This window comes from Neovison vison, chromosome 3 (assembly GCF_020171115.1).
Source record: "Neovison vison isolate M4711 chromosome 3, ASM_NN_V1, whole genome shotgun sequence".
Classification (NCBI taxonomy): domain Eukaryota; kingdom Metazoa; phylum Chordata; class Mammalia; order Carnivora; family Mustelidae; genus Neogale; species Neogale vison.
Window position 1 is genome coordinate 150531282 of NC_058093.1, and position 18097 is coordinate 150549378.

At 50.1% G+C, this 18097-nt stretch overlaps 1 protein-coding gene across 2 annotated transcripts in view; it reads left to right on the forward strand.

Moving 5' to 3' along the window:
- The window catches only part of LOXHD1 (lipoxygenase homology PLAT domains 1), a 151338-nt gene that overhangs the window by 816 nt on the left and 132425 nt on the right, over positions 1-18097 (forward strand). For both annotated transcript variants that reach the window (XM_044240992.1, XM_044240993.1), the window contains exons 2-4: positions 5336-5450; positions 11788-11868; positions 13877-14061. In XM_044240992.1, coding sequence (XP_044096927.1) covers positions 5336-5450; positions 11788-11868; positions 13877-14061 — 381 coding nt within the window. The remainder of the gene's footprint in view (positions 1-5335; positions 5451-11787; positions 11869-13876; positions 14062-18097) is intronic.

The following is an 18097-nucleotide window of genomic DNA, read 5'->3' on the forward strand; positions in this document are numbered from 1 at the left end:
ATCACTCAGACTAGATCTGTTTCACTCACTGATGCTGCCTGCCTGGTCCCTGAAGGCATTACATTCTCAGGGCTTACTCCAAAGTGGCTCACTAGTTCCTGGAAGCTCCAGATTCATTCATTCACTCACCTATTTGTTCATTCACTCATCCATTCATCCGTCCGTCCATCCATCTGTCCATCCATCTGTCCATCCATCTATCTGTCCATCCATTCGTCCGTCTGTCCGTCCATCCATCCACTCATTCATTCATTCATTCATTCACCCATTCATCCATTCAGTCGAAAGATGTCTATTGAATGCCTACTCTGTGCTTGTCCACGGGCTTGTTCACCCAACCCTTTCTCCCTCTTTCTATCTTGACTCTGAAAGCCCAGCTCAGGTTCCCCTCTTCCATGAAGACTTCCTTAATTCCAGTCCACCATGAGTTCCTTACCTATGTCCACTTTTTCATGGTTCTGTTGCTTCACATGAGCCTGGTGTGTTGGGCTTCTAACTTCTTGAACCTCGGCCATCCTGTCCCCCATGAAGGTGGGCCCCCCCTATATTTGTCCTCACTCCTCACCCAGCTCCCAGCACAGACCCAGGCTCAGAGAAGGTGGTCATCACATGAAGGCAGTGGCTCAGCGGAGGTTCCTCTCCCAGCATGGTGTTCTGAGTGCCTCTTGGAGGGAGGGGCATTGTGGGAAGGAAAGGCAGGCCTGGAACAAGTGAGGCATTGCCATCTTCCCCCAGCACAGGTACTGCCTTGCCCCAGTGCAGGCGCCCCAACTCAAACCGGTTAGTGGGGAGGGGACTGCAGCTGGTGTGCGTGTAGCACCCTTGACAAGCACTCTCAGCTTCTGGGGTGTTCTCTCCAGCACACGTGGCTGCTGGGGAGTGCATTCTCAAGTCTCCGGGAGCCACCACCCTGTCCACTTCTGTTCAGGGGCTCTGGGTGTCTGTGTGACTATCTGTTCCCTCACATGTTGGCTCTTCTTTTTACCCTTTGTGAAGTCTTTTTACTTTCAGGCTCACATTCAATCTTGAAGATTCTGAGAACTGTCAAGGCAGATGGGATTAGTTGCATTTCACAGGTTAAGGACTGAGGCCCTGGGAACTTAAGTGACTTGAGCAAAGTCACAAGTGGGAGAGAGAACAAGAAGCTCAAATAACCCTTCCCAAGGCAAGTCCCCACTCCGTCCTCAGGGCCGCCACACAGATGTCTCTGGGAGCGCCAGGTACATGGAGAAGCTCTCCGCTCATACTAACCGATGTAACCTTCACAACTGCCCAAGGTCGAGGTGGCATTCTTGTCTTCTTTCTCAGATGAGGAAACTGAAGTTAAGTAACCTGCCCAAGATCACAGAGCTAGTAAGTAGCAGACTCAAACTTTAAGTCGAGCTGTTCTGGTTGGTCCTTGCTCTTGACTGTGGTGAAAACACTTGGAGCGGAGCAAACCACAGGCTCTTCAGTCAGGGCAGGACACTAGCAGTAACAGTAGTCACACACCAAACCTGCCGTGTCACTGATATTCTCTAGAATGACTTGTTTCCTCTTGCCCTGAGCTCTGGGTTCTTGCATTACTGGGAGACTCTTGGTGAGTGTGATGGGGAAGGAAAAGGAGAAAGGCCTACATTTCCCTCTCTGTTCCTCAGGCCACCTCCAGGCTACACTGGAATTCACCAACAGCCGGAGGGAGCAGAGTGGCTCCCTCAGTGCCCTGAGGGAAGGCTGAGCCCAGGGCACTGGTCTCTTTCCTAGCTAGGATAGGACCCTTAGGGGAAGAGAGTGACTTATATCAGAACCTGAGATACGAGGGATCTTGGAGGCCATCCTGCACAAACTTCCAGCCTTGGGATGCTCTCCTCTGGTCCATCCCAGACAGGGGTTGCTTAGCATTTTTGGGGTACAATATCCCAAGGAAGCCTCCCTGAGAATGTTGTTAATGGGGATAATGGCAGGCATGATGATGATGCAGTTGATGTTGACGATGGAGATGCTGATAGTGATGATGGTGATGATGTTGACAGTGACCATGAAGGTGATGATGATGATGGTGGTGACCATGAAGGAGATGATGTAATGGTGATGATGCTGGCAGTCTACTACTTAAGAAACATAGATCTTTCATCTCATTGTGGAAGGGGGTCTGTAAGCTAAGTTCCCAGAAGTGGAAATACTTGACTCAGTGAGCACGAACACTGGAATTTTTGTTTCATCTGATTTAATCCTTCTCATAATCCTTCAAGGAAGAAATTATTCCTGCTTCAGAGATGAGGTCATTGAGACTCTGTGGGAAGTTAAGTTGAAATCACACAGCCAGTAATGGTAGAATTGGGATTCAAATATTGGTCAGTTTAGTTCTGTTGTCTACATTCATTTCATTGATTGATTGATTCATTCATTTGCTCATTCATTCCCCCAGGTAATTATTTATTGGGCCCCTCCCACTTGCCAGACTTGGGGCTAGAACCCTATGGTGCCCTCAATAGTTCTTTGTGCAGCCCTGTGCACTTGTGTCCTCCCCTCTGGAGCCAAACAGAATCTTGTGTTTTCCACAGGATATTTGGCCCCCACATGATAGTCTCTTCGCTATCTGAACTGAGTTTTTAATTAAAAATTTTAAATTGAAAAGTAATATATATACAGTACAAAGCTTTTCCTAAAAGTACTGCCTGATGACTTTTCACGTATGTGCATGCTTGTGGAATTAACATTCAGATCAGGACATGGAACTTTTCCAGGCTCCAGAAAGTTCCCTCACTCTCCTTTCCAGAGGTAACAGCTCTCCTGGTTCTATCAGTTTGGGTTAGTTTTTTCCATTCTTGAGTTTCAGATAAACAAAACCATACAGTAGACACATTTTTTGTATCTAGCTCCTCTTTTTCACTCAACTTTCTACCTTAGAGATTTACCTGTTTTGTGACTTGCTAGAAAGTTTGGTCTTTTTGTGTCCTATTGTATTTTATAAATACATCATTTATTTAACTTTCTGTTGCTGGTGGGCATTTGTGTTATTTCTAGTTTTTAGCTATTAAACATAAAGCTGCTATTAATCTTGTCTATATCTTTGGATGGACACATGGACTCATTTCTTTTGGATTTGTAACTAGAGATAGAATCACTGGGTCACAGAGTGGGCATATGTTTAGCTACTGGTGTTTATACCAATTTACACTCACAACCAGCAATGTGTGAGAGTGCCAGGGGCTCCACATTCTTGTCAACACTTAGAACTGTCAGTCTTTTTAATTTTAGCCATCCTGGTGGGTGTATGGTAGTATCTCATAATTTCAATCTGCATTTCCCTGAGGAATAATGATGCTGAGCACACTTCCATATACTTATTGGCCACTTGGGTATCTTCTCCTAGGACATACCTGTTTAAGCCTTTTGCCCATTTTCCAACTTTACAGAAATACAATTTTATTGAAATATAATGACCTCCTAATAAAATGCACCTATTTTAAATGTGCTGTTTGATGGGCATTGACATACGTACACATCTGTACAACCATATAGCATTTACATTATTCTCAGAGGTCCCCGTGCCCCTCCTCAGTCCAATTCCCTCTGCTTCCAGTTCCAGGGCAACCATGTTCTGCTTTCTGTTAAAGTAGATTAGTCTTTCCTAAAGGTTCATGTGAGTAACATTACGGTGCATCGAGTTTGCGTCTGACTTCTTTTCTCGGCATAACCTGCTCAAGATTCATCTCTATCGGGGCGCCTGGGTGGCTCAGTGGGTTAAGCCGCTGCTTTCGGCTCGGGTCGTGATCTCAGGGTCCTGGGATCGAGTCCCGCATCAGGCTCTCTGCTCAGCGGGGAGCCTGCTTCCTCCTCTCTCTCTGCCTGCCTCTCTGCCTACTTGTAATCTCTCTCTGTCAAATAAATAAATAAAATCTTTAAAAAAAAAAAAAAGATTCATCTCTATCACATATGGGGGTGGTTCATTCCCTCTTGATGCTGAGTAGTCTTTCATGGTACAGATATACCCCAACTTGCTTATCCGTTCATCTGTGGTTGGAAATTTAGGTTGTTTCCAGTCTAGAGCTATTATGAATAAAATTGCTATGAACATTTGTATGCAGGTCTTTGTGTAGACATGTTTTATTTTTATTCCCCTTGGGTAAGTACCTAAAAGTGGAATGTCTGGATCTTATGGTAATTGTGTGTTTATCTTTAAACAATTTGCTGCCCATTCAGAAAAGAGTGTGGTACCTCTTTTCTTTATTGATTGTGCGAATTCTTTACCTCTTCTGAGCCTGAGTCCTTTGTTAGGTGTATGCATTCCCAACTATCTTCTAGTTTGTGACTTGCCTTTTCAATCAGATAATGGGCTTCATTTCAGTAAGTCTCAATTTATCAATTTTTTTTTTATGGCCAGTGTGCTATTTAAGAAGGACCTGTGTGCCCTTGACGTAGCTTCCTCATTCCTCTCGCTCCCCAGACTCTCCTTTTCTCCAAGCCATGCATCTCCAGGCCTCTGTGTCTTCTCTCATGTGATGTGGTCCTGGAATTTCTACCACACTGCTCATTCTTCTGTGGACATTCATTTTGGACATGTCCCTGTGTACGTGCAAAGCCATGTGGGCAACTCTTTAGGTCCTGGAGTTTTTCCCAGGGAGGAATCCAAGGCTTGTCTACAAATCAGGCACCCCTGTGGTGCAGACGAGGAAAAATTCAGGATTTGTTTATCACAGGAGACAAGGAGTTGTGCAAATGTACTTCCTCCTCTCTTCCCTCATGGTGCTGTGATCAGGATCTTCATCTGAACCAGGGACTTCAAAGAAAAGGCATCAAAAGCAAACAGTACAAGCTTCTAGGAACCAAAGAGAGGGGAAATCTGTGTCCCTGCCAAGAAGGGAGCCCTGACGAAGCTCTGCGTCACTCAGCTCTGGGACAGCTCTTCCTGGGCCTGTAATGACAGTCAGGGGAGGTCAGGGGAGGTGAGGGCTGACAATGCAACTGCATTCACAGAGGACAGAGAGGAATGTGAGAGCAGGTGCGGGCTTTGAAGGCCGTATCTAGGAGGCATCTAGCTGCTGTGCTGGAAAGGCCCTGGGTTGGCTCCAGTGATGACACTGTGTGGTGTGTGGCCTGGGCTTGCCCCCTGTCTATAGGTTCCTTACCTGTAAAATGAGTGTGCACCATTAAATAGGCGGTTTTCGTCTTACGGGAGAACTTGGTGTGGGTCTGACCCTGGCTCAGAGGCTTGTGGGCTGTACCAGGGGTCTATAGAGACCTTTTGGTTGGGAACCCCCTAAGGAGCTGGTAGGAGCTATGGCTTCTTCAAGCCCATGTAGGATTCTGGGTTTTCTGATAAGCCTGCAACCTGTCCTCTTTTCTCCTCCAGTGTACGAGGTGGTCACAGCCACGGGGGACGTTCGTGGTGCAGGGACAGATGCCAATGTCTTCATCACCCTTTTTGGAGAGAATGGGCTCTCTCCCAAGCTCCATCTCACTAGCAAGTGAGTACCAACTTGGCCTTGGCGGGATCGTCAACTGTTAGTCAGGATTAATGCAGTTCTAGAAGCCAGGGAGAAGACCTGTGTAGCCACAGGCATATTAAGTGGCCCAAGGCCTCTGCTAACAACAGACCACAGGGCAACTGGGTCCTTCCCAGTGATCTCCTATCAACCTTCCTGTTGGTTTTCGTGTGAAGTAATACTTACTTTGGATCTCAGAATTCCCAAGAATCCTATTAGCTGTCCCTTGATGTGGGACCAGGAACCCTGGGTCTGGGTCCAGCTTTACCACATAGTTGCCATGTCACTTTGGCCAAACCTCTTCACATCCAAGGCCTTGGCTCCCTCCTCTAGCATCTAGGAGTGATCATCCCCCTTTTAGGAACCTCACAGGGCAGTTGAAAGGAGGAAACAAAACCATGCATTCAAAGGAGCCCGGAGTTTACAATGCTCTGACCTGTGTCTCTCCTAGGGCCCAGCTCCACCCAACACCCGCCTGTGAGCTAGCGCGCACACACATAGACTCCTCCTAAGTGGGGACTTGTGCACTTGTGCAGGTGTGCTTGTGTAGACATGCTCTGCGTGTGTGTTCACGTGTATGCGCTGTGTCATTTCACATTCATTCACAGCAGGGCTGCTGCCTCTCGGTTTTTATCCTCTCCCCCGACCACCCGCGTTTGCACACAGATACCCCCGAGCAGAACGTGGGCTGCTTTCGCAGAGTTCTGCAATCCCCGGGCTGTCTAGGGGCAGCCGCAGTGTCGTAGGCAGCTGGCTCTCAGTCTGTGCTGAACGGAACTGGGGATGGGTCCATTGGTTCTGAGCCCACCGTACCCCTATCCTCCCTGCCTCCAGAGCAGCCCGATTTAAGGTTGCCTTGCCCACTGAGTTTCTGAGTCAGATTTCATTTGTGCCAAGAGTTCTATAGCCAAGAAAAATGTGAAAATCCACTACATTTATTTCAACTCATTCATGGGGAAACTGAGACCTAGAGAGGAGGGGCCAATGGCTCTGAGCCATGGAGCTTCTAGACGGTAAAGCTGGTCTTCAAACCCCAGGAGATGTGGACACTTTCCTCGAGCATGGGCCCTGCGGCCCAGAGAGTGTGTGTGAGCGTCCCCTGCAGGCTTCCTGAGCCCCTAGGTTGTGACCTCCTGGGGGGTGGGGGGGGGACAGTCGGGGAGGCCATGGAGGGGTGGGGCCCCCAGGCCAGGATATCCCCGAACTCTGTGCTTTGCAGACTGACCCGGTGCTTTGCAGACTGACCCGGCCCTGCCTCCCAAGTTTGCCCTGAGCGTGGGCTGTGGCCTAAATATGGCCCCATCGAGGCAGGTGTAACGTCTCATTTTGTCCATTTCCGCAGAACAGGGTACCCGTCTTCTTGTACCGCTTACTCTGTGGAGTGACTGGCTTGCGGAAGTCTCTCTCTCCAGTGATGTGGGCACGGTAAAGAGAAGACATGAAATGTCCATCCTCTTTGCCATGTGACCCCCTCCCCACCCAGCGCACTATTCTAGGGAGAAGCCACTAAGCTCTGGGAAACCAGCCAGGGTGGTTTCTGGAGTCCCCAGCCTGCCTCTTTTAAATGAAAAGAACACTTTTCTCCTTTCACTGTGGTTCCTTGCTGTTTTTCCTACTTTCTGCACCTAGTACCCTCACTCCCCCCCCAACTATTTTCCTCTGTCAAAACAGCCTCCCAGGAAGGCCCCAGAGTCACCTTTCATAAACCAGGAGGAAGGCTGGTCAATGAGTCCCCATTCCCAGGAGCCTGAATTCCAGCCTTCCTTCCCAGTGCGGAAGGGAAGCCTGCATCACGGCAGAGAGAGGGACAGGGCAGGGAGGCCTCCAGGCATCACACATCGGCCAGCATCTCCACGCCAGCCCCATCGGCAGAAATGGGCACCCCCTCCTTGTGACTCAGTGGGTCTCTCCGGACCTGTGTTGTGCTCCGGGCTGGGGAGCAAAGGCATGGGTCTGGCCAGGACCCCGGTCGGGCTGGCCTGGACGGCTCTGTAGGAGCCCAGGGGGAATAGGTGATTTCAGAGGTGGGGCTCATTTTGTAGCCTGTGCTGTCTGTCCTGGGAGGCTGGAGAGGTGATGTGCAGAGGGGTGCCAGGGGAGGCGGACCGTGAGGGGTGGCCGGCTCGTCTCTCCAGACCCTCTCCCAGCTGCTTGCAAACAGCCAGAGCTCAGTGTTACCTGTCAGGGCTGCCAGAGCAGGACTTCACAGGGAAGGGCAGGTGATCTGGGCCTCGGGTGGTGAAAAAGACCCAGATGAGAGGGGACAGGGGAAGGGTACTTCAGACCACAGGGAATAGCTTGCAGACACACGGAGGCAGCAAGGGGCTGCGAGGGGAGGACCGGGCCTTAGAAGGCCCTGCTTGCAAGCTCATCAGTGGGGGCCCAACATACAACATGCCCGGGAAAGATTAATTTGGCCGCTGTAAGATCCAGGGAAGTGTCTGCAGAGAGAATGGCAAAGACACACTCCTCGCCATCTAAGATGCCTTTAGTTCATGACGGAGACCTTGGGCCTGGGAGGGAAGCACCGCTTTCCAAGGACTCCCGGGCTGCCGGAGGACCCCAGATGTGAGGGCTGCAGAGGTCACCTTGCTCTATGACATTGAGATGGAGGTGTTCCAGCCCACCCTTCGCCCGCACCCCTGCCCTGGGGTCTGGCTCCCAGTCTCTCGGCTCACTGTGGGCTGCTGTTCCCTCCTCATTACTCGGTGTGACCCCAAAGCCAACTCGTGTGCTAACTGAAACTAAGTTCCCTTTCCTTGCTTTACACACACACACACACACACACACACACACAGAGGCTACGAGGAGTTCTTGAGTATATAGACTTCCCTGAAACTCGGGGCACCAGAGCGAGTGCCCAGCACAGCAATACAAACAGCTTGAAATGGAATCTTAGACAGGCGCCATCATCTGAAGACGAAGCCACTGCCTCCCCTGCAATTTCCCATAGCTGCTTTCTCCATGGCGTCTGGCCGCACTCCCACACCCCACCTTCCTCTCCTGTGTCTCCTGCACCCTCTCTTTCCTCTCTCCCCTCCGTTCCTGCTCCATCTTCTGCCTTTTCTCCCATGCCCCGGGACTTCGCCTGCCTCCCACCTGGCCTAACAGAATGTTTACTTCCCAATACAAATGAATTCTGCTCAATTATTTGGCGCCTGATGTTAACATGCTGACTGTTCTGACCCTCGTGGTTCAGTGTCTGACTCCTCGGTACACACCAGGTCCTTTGCTAGTCAGCAAAGAGTGTGGCACGTTCACTTTGATCCCCTGCCAGCTGACCTCCACCCGGACCCCACACCAGCTGAATATCAATAGCCACGTGGCTCCCAGAGGAAGGCCCCATGTTCTGGGTGCCCTTCCCCATCACCCAGGACCACCCCCAGCCCTGGGTCTCATGTTCAGAATATGGCAAAAGGATGGGATCTCATGCATCTTCGGGAACATGGTTCTCCCATGGAGAATTCACCATCTGAGTGTCAGAGAATGCCTGGCATTTTAGCCCACTAGCTCGGCCATGTTGGGCTAAAATGCCCTGTGCGGCCTTTATAGGCTTTCCTGGGTAGGGGTCCACACTGAATGGGCGGGCTCGGCCAGGGAGGGGGCTGTGTACTGCATTAGCCTTCATTTGCTGAGCGACCAGGAGCCATGGGGAAGCCACAGCCTCCCGCAAGGAAACGTGAGAAGTCTGCATCTCTAATGTTTCCTTTGTGAGGGGACTCTCTGGCCCTTGGTACTTCTCTCTCGCCTCCAGTCAGTTTTCTGAAATCAACTTTTATTGCATTCTGACTTCCCAGAAGCAGGAATTTCAGAATCTGACCTGGCGGGTGGCGGCTGGAGCTTGTTTGGGATTATCGTGGCCCCCACTCTGGAAGAAGACGGTCCGGGGAGGTGTGTCTCTTCAGTCCTTCCCTTCCTTCCACTGGGGAGAGGCTCTGGGCCCCAGAAGGCCTTCCTCTCATCGGCCAGGGAGATGCTGGGCCCCATCACATGAGCTCCATGGACAATTGCTCCACATCCTGTGACATGCTGGAACCTTCCTCCGCTGGGTTCCTGAGACCCTCTGCCCATCCTGGTAGACCTTTCTCTCCTGGTTTCCTCCTTCCACCTCGCTTTTGAACATTTGTTTTCTGCGGGACAGTACACTATGGTCGACTAATAACAAACACACTGGGATGTCTGAATTCACAGCCCACCTGGTCAAGGCCATAGGGCATTTCTGCAGGTTAAAGGCAGCTGTCAGAGCTTCTCCAGAAGGGGCTGTGGTCAGAGGCTTCCCAGGACTCCAGCTGCTTTCCTTTCAAATCGCCCCCTTCTCCCCCTGCTCATTGGCACTGGCTGCTTCCCCAATTCCAGGCCCCACAGCAGGTGAAGCCTGACCATCCTCAGACTTGTCCCCAAGGACTCACGCCAGGGGGCCGTAGGCCGTGGGGAGCGGGGGGCTGAGGAAATGGGACTGCCCCATATTCGTGACGGCAAATCACGACGCACTCCCTTTGGAAATGTACACAGACAACACAGACAAGAATAAACAACCATCGCTTCATAGTAGTCTTACCATCTAGACGCGATGTTTTTGAATAAATCCTTCCACTCCGTGGTTTTTAAATGCAGTTGGCATTCTGTTGTGTTGGTCGTTCTGTTCATACGTTCTATTTTTAATCTGCTTTTCTTTTATGCCTCTATCGTAAGCCTGTATCTGTTGCATTGACTCCTCTTTGATAACAGGAGTTTTTGATGGCTGCACGGTGTTCGACCGCAGCTCTTCCCAGGGCCGCTCTTTCCTGGGTCAATGTAGAGACAGAGACACTCTTGTCTGGTCAAAAAACTGTCTCTTGTTGTCTCATGTTGAAACAGAAAATGACTCCTATTCACTTCTTTCCCATTTACACAATCCCGAGGCACAGAATAACGTTCGTGTGTGTTCCACACTGTGGCACACGATGGCTTTGACTGCAATGCAACGTGGGCTGTGTGGTTATTCACTGTTGGAAGTAAGCCTCTGACAAGTATATGCAACGAGCCTGCAAATGGGTCCTTTCCCTCGAGCAGAAATCCAGAAATTTCTAGTCTTTTCTCCTTCCCACCCTCTGTGGCCGGACCTCAACTTGTCCCCTGACAAGGCTGCCCCCGTGCACGCTTGTCACCTGACTTCATGGTCTCTGCCTGCTTTGGGAGGGCCGGAGGCCTCCTGCCTCACCATGTGCCCACCTTCAGGAGACTTCTCAGGACGGACTGTTTGCCAAAGTGGGTCTGTTGGCAGGCCCACAGCATCCCAGTCCATAGAACCTTACAAGCCTTCTGTGGCTGAGAGAGTCTGAGCCTTGTTGCCTTGGACAGAATGCTCTCCACCTCCCTCTTTGTCTGGCCAATAAATAGTCATGTGTGTTCTACACTTTTCTTTTCCTGGGGGATGTGTGCTGATGCCGGGAGCCCCGGCTGGGAGCCTGGTGGGAGGTCCACAGCTCTCCGGACCTGTGAGGCCTGCACTGTGGGGGCAGGAAGAGCCGTGAGCAGGCTCCACGGGCGGGGACCCGGCCCACACAGAGGACACAGCAGTGTCGGCACGAGATCCCGGCTTCTGCTCCCAGAGGACCGCGTGGGGAGGCCGCTCCGGGCCTCCTGCATGTAAGCTGGATAGAATCCAGGACGCACCTGAGTTTGGATCCACCTGGGCAGCTCACTGAGGAACCTCTCAGGTGTACTTGCCTCTGTTCACACCTTTTGTGTGATGCTCGATATGCATTCCCTCACCACCTGACTCCCCTGGTTGCTGGTTTGGGTTGAGTGTTTCCTTTCTTGTTGGAATGGCAGGACCGTGGGCCACCACCCAAGGTCTGCATCTGCTTGGGGCTGCCATTGCAACTCCCCTGAGCAAAAGCAAGGCAAGTGAGGAGAGGCCTGGGCGCCTGCAGACCGAGAGCACCATGATATTTACTGTGCCTGCCTTCCTCCTCCACTGTCCCAACCCAGAGCAACCAGAGCCCAACTGGGTCATGACTCTGGAGATCCGGGTTCTGGTCCCAGCTCTGCTACCACCCAGCACTTTCCCTGTTTGTAAAATGGGGCTGATACCGCCCGCCATACTTGTCTTAGTGACACATGGCAGGCATCCCAGGAGAACTTGACTGTGAAAACAAGGAGCGGATACCAACCGACCTTGCCCCCTGTCAGGAAGGAATCTCAGAATGGGAGCGGTTGCTCGTAGCTCTTCCCGGGACTGGGACGGTGGAGGAAGAAGGGGATGCCAGCCCTTGGCTCTCCTCCCGGGCTTGTGAGCCTAGTGCAGGTCTGTGCTAACTGTGCACGTTCATTGTAGGAGTGAATCTGCCTTCGAGAAAGCCAACGTTGACGTGTTCCGGGTGAGGACCAACAATGTGGGCCTCATCTACAAAATCAGGTAGGAATCTGAACCCTGACCAGGGAGGGACTGAGAGGAAGTCCAGTAGATTAGGAACTAACATCACTACTGACCTTTTCTGAGTATTAATTACCCCCTGGTGTCATTTCCGGGGTGACCAAAGGCCCAGATCTTTCCCTCCCACCCTAAACTTTCCCATTAGAGATTCACTTCTTTGGATGAAGACAGTTTGAGACAATGTCTCACAAACTTGGGAAATCGGCTCTGAGAGGCACCAGCATGGTGGTCAGGAGCAGACTCTCTGAGTCCAGATCACTGTGGTTCAAATGTCTGCCCCGTCATTTGCTAGCTGTGGGACTTCAGGAAGTTCCTCTCCAAGTCCCACTTCCCTCACTTGTAATAACGAGTTAGTGAGGACTCAACAGGTTAGTGCTTAGACAATAGCGCTCAGCAAGGGTTAGAGATGCCAAGTCACTTTGCAGGACACCTCGTGACAGAGAGCTTGTCCCTCTGGGGGTGTTGGTGTGAGCATGTGGGAAGGAAGAACTCTATCAGCCTGGCTGTTAAGGTAGAGCACCCCCCCTCCCGCCCTATCTACTACCCAGGCCCATGCAAGTTCATTCCCATTTGTCAGGAGGTCAAGGTCATGTGTGGACTGACTGCCCCCAGGCTAGGGTCAAATGTTTCCTCCGTTGAGTCCTGTTTTATCTACCTCCCACTAGAAAGTGTAGGACCATAAACTTTCCTGAGGAAGTAAGGGACATAGGAGAGCCCTGGCACTGGCTTTGTGTGTGTGTGGGGGGGTGACGAATAGGGAAGAGGAGGGTCGGGGAGAGGGTGTTGGTGTTGGTGTGGGGAAAGGCAACCAGTACTCTGGGGTCCTACTGCCAGGCAGAGGTCTACACCCCCATGTATGTCACGTGTGACATGGGTCCATCAGGGCTGTGCTGTCTTGAGCTGTGTTTGTTCCCACAAACAGCGAAGGTAAGACCTCGCTACGACTGGCAGGAGGAGATGCTTGGCGCAAAGATGCTTGGCCATCCAGAGGTGAAGGTCTAGGGGAGAAAACTTCCTCCTCAGAGGAAAAAAGTTGGGGCTGCCAAAACACAAGTGGGACTGCAAGAAGTGACGGGAAGGGGCGCCTGGGTGGCTCAGTGGGTTAAAGCCTCTGCCTTCGTTCGGCTCGGGTCATCATCCCGGGGTTCTGGGATCGAGCCCCGCATCAGGCTCCCTGCTCAGCGGGGAGCCTGCTTCCTCCTCTCTCTCTGCCTGCCTCTCTGCCTCCTTGTGATTTCTGTCTGTCAAATAAACAAATAAATCTTAAAAAAAAAAAAAAAAAAAAAAGAAGTGAGGGGAACTTGGGAGACCAGACTTTGAAGAGTGAGGATCTATGTTGCCCAATACAGCAGCCCCTGGACATGTGTGGCTTCTGGGCACTTGAGACGCAGCTGGTCCAAACTGAGATGCACTGGACATATAGAAACACACCAGATTTTTGAAAACTTAATAAAAGAAAAGAACGTCAACTATCTCATTAGCAAATATTCGCATGGTCACCTGTTGAAATAATAAGTGGATGAAATCGAATACGTTATTTAGATGACCTTCACCGGTCCCTCTGCTTCTTTTTTAATGCGGCTACTAGAAAATCTAAGCTTATGTACGTGGCCCACACGTGCAGCTCAGGTGATATTTCCACGGGTCAACATCAGTCTAGATGGCTGGGGGGATCGTCTGGGTGGCGGGACTGAGTCGAGTATCTTGGGGGGGGGCGGTCTGGGGTCTGGAGATCAGGGAGGGAGGGGAAGCTCAAGATGGTCCTGGGCAATCCTGGATTTTCTGTGGAAGGTGCTATGACCTTGCTGGTGATTCGACCTTGCACGGTATTCCCATTTTGGAGATGAGGAAACTGAGGCTTGAGGGGTAACGCAACCACAAGAACGAAATGATGGCACCCCTCTTTGGAGTGAACATCTGGGTATTCTAGTGTGGAATGGGTGTCGTCTCTGTTCGGCCAATGATGTGTGGGTGTCTGCTTCCGCCCCAGGATCGAGCACGACAACACAGGCCTGAACGCCAGCTGGTACCTGGATCGCGTGATCGTGACCGACATGAAGCGGCCTCACCTCCGCTACTACTTCAACTGCAACACCTGGCTGAGCAAGGTGGAAGGAGACCGCCAGTGGTGCCGTGACCTGCTGGCCAGCTTCGACCCCATGGACATGCCCCGAGGTCAGTGCCAAGGCTGGCCTGCCTGCCATTCTTCCCTGCCAGGGCTGGCCTGTGCCTCTCTCGTGCTTTGGGCAGTTCCCTGTCCTCTTGCCACTCCTCTAGAGACTTCCTATTGGCCAGGGTCTGGCTGAGGCCCCAGCTTCTTCACGTGGCTTTCCCAAGAGCAACCTTATGTGCTCTGGGGGCTCTGGGGAAGGGGAAAAATGAGAGGACCTGGAGGCCTCTTGGAGGGGTGGGCTCAGTTGTGAGCATATCCTGTGTTTTTAATAACTCTGGTTGATGGGTATCCACCGAGAGGCCTCTCTGAGGTCAAAGGCAGTTTTCCCTGTCTTCCTATTTCTTTGCTGTTCTTCTGATGCCCAAAAGAAGGGGAGCTCTGGCCAGTGCATGGTGGATGGGAATCAGAACCCCCCATCCAGGGCTCCATTAAGATGCCCCATCTCTAACTGATTTTATGAGGAAGGGAACAACTAATTTCAAGTGCATCTCTGGCCAGAGGCCTTAAATTCAGTCATTTCAGCTCAACAGGAGGCAGGGGGACAAATCATGTAAAAACACACACCCTAGCCCATGTCCTATTTTATCACATTTATGTCCCCTAAAGCTCTGACCTCACCTCGCCTCATATTGGACACATCTGCCTTTCCAGAAAGGGAGAAATCACACATGGGTACCACCACCATAACATCTTGCTCGCAGAGAGTCATGGACCATCGGAAAGAAAGGCTTTCGATAGCCAGGAGAAGTGACTTTGCCAGGTCACTCAGCAAAGGCAGACACCTTCCTTAGACTCTGTCTTCCAGCATGTGCCCTGTGGTCTCCAAATTCCATCCTCTCTTGCAACCCAGCTGGGCAGACTAAAACATATCCCATGTCCCACTGCCTGCCTCTGATTTCCTACCTTCTAGCTGACCTTGAACTTGCCTCATTCCTCTGTGGCCACCATCATCATAACCTGCAACGTCATTGTTTCTTTCTTTCTTTCTTTCTTTTTAAGATTTTATTTATTCATTTGACAAGTAGACAGAGAGGCAGACAGAGAAAGAGGAGGACACAGGCTCCCTGCTTAGCAGAGATTCGGGGCTCGATCCCAGGACCCTGGGATCATGACCTGAGCCGAAGGCAGAGGCTTTAACCCACTGAGCCACGCAGGCACCCCCACTGCTTCTTTTCTTAAAAAGATATGTTACTGATCTTTCTCTTCATAGCAAAAGCCAATTTGATCATTGTAGAAAATTTATAAAACAGAGACACATGCAGACATAAGAATGGAATACCTGTAATTCTATCACCTGGATAAACATCCCTGGTGACATTTTTGTGCACTCATATCTAGTCTTTTCTATGTGTGTATAGTTTGAAAGAATGGGCTAGTCCAACATCCTGTTTTAGAGCATGTTTGTTTCTGTGTCTTGCCATGGCTGTGGAGTGCTCTGGGGTAGGCAGGTACCACCTTTGACACACTGAACTCCTTATTGTCTGATTTACATTTTGTCCTCCTCTGCAATTTTACTGTTACTATAAACAATACACCTAAATCTTTGCACAGACTAAGGAGTCTTTCCTTCGGATATATTCCTAAATAGAATTTATAGGTCAAATATAATGCACACCGTTAAGACTTTTAATGGGCATTTCTGTCCTAGAACTGTCCTAGAAACGGTGCATCAGTGCACAATCCCACCAGCTGTGCAAGAGCACCCACTTTCCTCACCCTCAATACTTAGTACTGTTTAATTTTCTAACTGAATGGGAACAGGGGCTTTGTGATGTCATCTCTTTGGTTATTGGTGAGGCTGGATATTTTTTATACATTTATTGGTTATTTATAGTGTGTGTGTGTGAGAGAGAGAGAAAGAGAGAGAGAGAGATAAGGGAGAGAGTGAGAGAATTGTCTACCCAAGCCCCATGCATGTCTTCTCACTTGGGGTGAATATCATAGATTTTTCCCAAAGAGGATTTTTCTTTGATTCTTGATCCAGTCTCTTTACTAGGATCAATCCTTAGCAAGTTGTCAAGCTGGCTATCTTCCTCTCTGCTCTTGTAGGCCCTCCCTTTTCTGGACCTTTTCCTACCATTTAGTTCCTTATTCCACCTTTTGCCTTGGCCACATGAAAATCCAGGATTCCTCTGTTGGAAGAGCTTCTGAAAAGTCACCATTAAGAATGAATTAGCATGCATGGAGCACTGAGTGTGGTGCAAAAACAATGAATATTGTTACGCTGAAAAGAAATAAATAATTTTTAAAAAGAAAAAAAAAAGAATGAATTAGCATCACTCCAAGGTTCTCCAGCTTTCCACGAGAATCACCCAGGGTAGTGTTCTTGCCTTGAGGGAAAGACAAGACCCGCTGACGTTGTCCCTCATTCAGACCACCAGGGCCCCCCTGCCCTTTTCTGAGTAGGAGGACACTGGACTTTCAGTATTTCCAGGCTGGATTCTGGAAGAGGGAATGAAAAAGGGGGATCTTCAAATATTCAATGGACTGCGCTGGTAAACGAAAGTTTAACTCTCTTTGCTTTTCACCTGGGATTATACCAACTTGATGTTTGGTTGCTGCAGAAGGCCTCTGATGATCCAAATGGGGAAGATAATTATTTCTTCGTCCATGCAGTTTGACAGATGAGAATACTTTAAGACATGGGATATAAACAATAATAGAAGGGGACGTTTTAAGTGTATATTTCACCTCTCCATCACCCTCCAAGAGATGGTGGATTATCAATTGGGTATCCTTGCTCCCCTCTCTCCACTCCCAGGACCGTCTTCTGATGTTCTGACTGATAATTAGCTGGAAACTTCTTTCATTCCTGCTCTTTAGGGAGGATAGGTGTTCTATGCTGACCGACTGACCCTTTGACTGTGCTGATCAGCAGGTAGTGGCCGAGGTGAAGGGGCTGGACCTTGATCAGGTTTCTAGATGGTTCCTCCATAGGGGATCTCGTATAACATGCTTAAAGACATAGACAGGAGGGGAGCTAGCCCTGCCTGTGGGTGCTGGTGAGCTGTGGAGCTTTTGGCCTGCTGCCTTAGACAAGTGTGTCACCCGCCCTGCACGGTGTAGTGCCTGACTTTTGCTGTGGAGATAACTTTTGCCTCTCTGGGGTTCTCTTTAAATGTGAGAAAGTGCCCCAAATATTCCCAAGGTGTTGACGTGGATGCCTGGTCAGGGTCACCCTCTTCTTTCATAGAGCCCACTCTGACAAAGGTGGGCGTGAGAAAAAAAACAGGGACAGGAGGTTGCAAAAGAAGGGGGTGGACGACGGCCAACTCAGCGTTGTGTGGATGGAAGATCCCAGATTCAAGTTCAGTTTCTCAGTGGTTCCCAGTTGGTTGGTCAAAATCTCTACATCTGACACCTTAAGGAAACCGGGCATCAGGGCCAACCCAAACATTTCACCTTTTGGTTTCCTCTGTGTCTGATTGCCAGGTCTTGGGGATCTGTTGCTGGACCTGGGGAGACAGGTTTTTGTGTCCCTTCCACCACTGGAGCCACTCACATTCCATCTTCAAGATTTTTGCTTGATACAAGTACAACAGCTTCCTTTATTACTTACTTATTCTTCTTCTTAAGCTCACTTTTGACAACCTATCATTGTCTTATGAGTGTATTTTAAAAAGAAAGTGCGTATTGCTATCATAAAAAAGGACACCTGTTATCATTTGCTGTAAATATCAGGTATACATCAGCACGTATCAAAACAAATACACAACAGTAGATAACCCTCCTGTATCACCACTAGCATCCCATGTGCTGCCAGTAGCGTGCAAAATGGATGCTGGGGAGCACTACCAGCCCTGTTCTGTGAGGAAGGGAAAGTAGAAATGGGGAGGAGGGGAGGAAGAAAGGAGGGCTTGTAAGATACATGGGCTCTCCTCTTCCTGAGTCCTGGCTTCATTCCATCCCTACCATATTTCTGGGGGAGGCAAGGTGAAGGAGGGTGGGCAGGTGTTGGTTACGCAGATGAATTAACTGACGCTCAGAGAGGGGGTGATTCATCTAATATCAAACAGCTGACCACAGATGGAGCTGGCA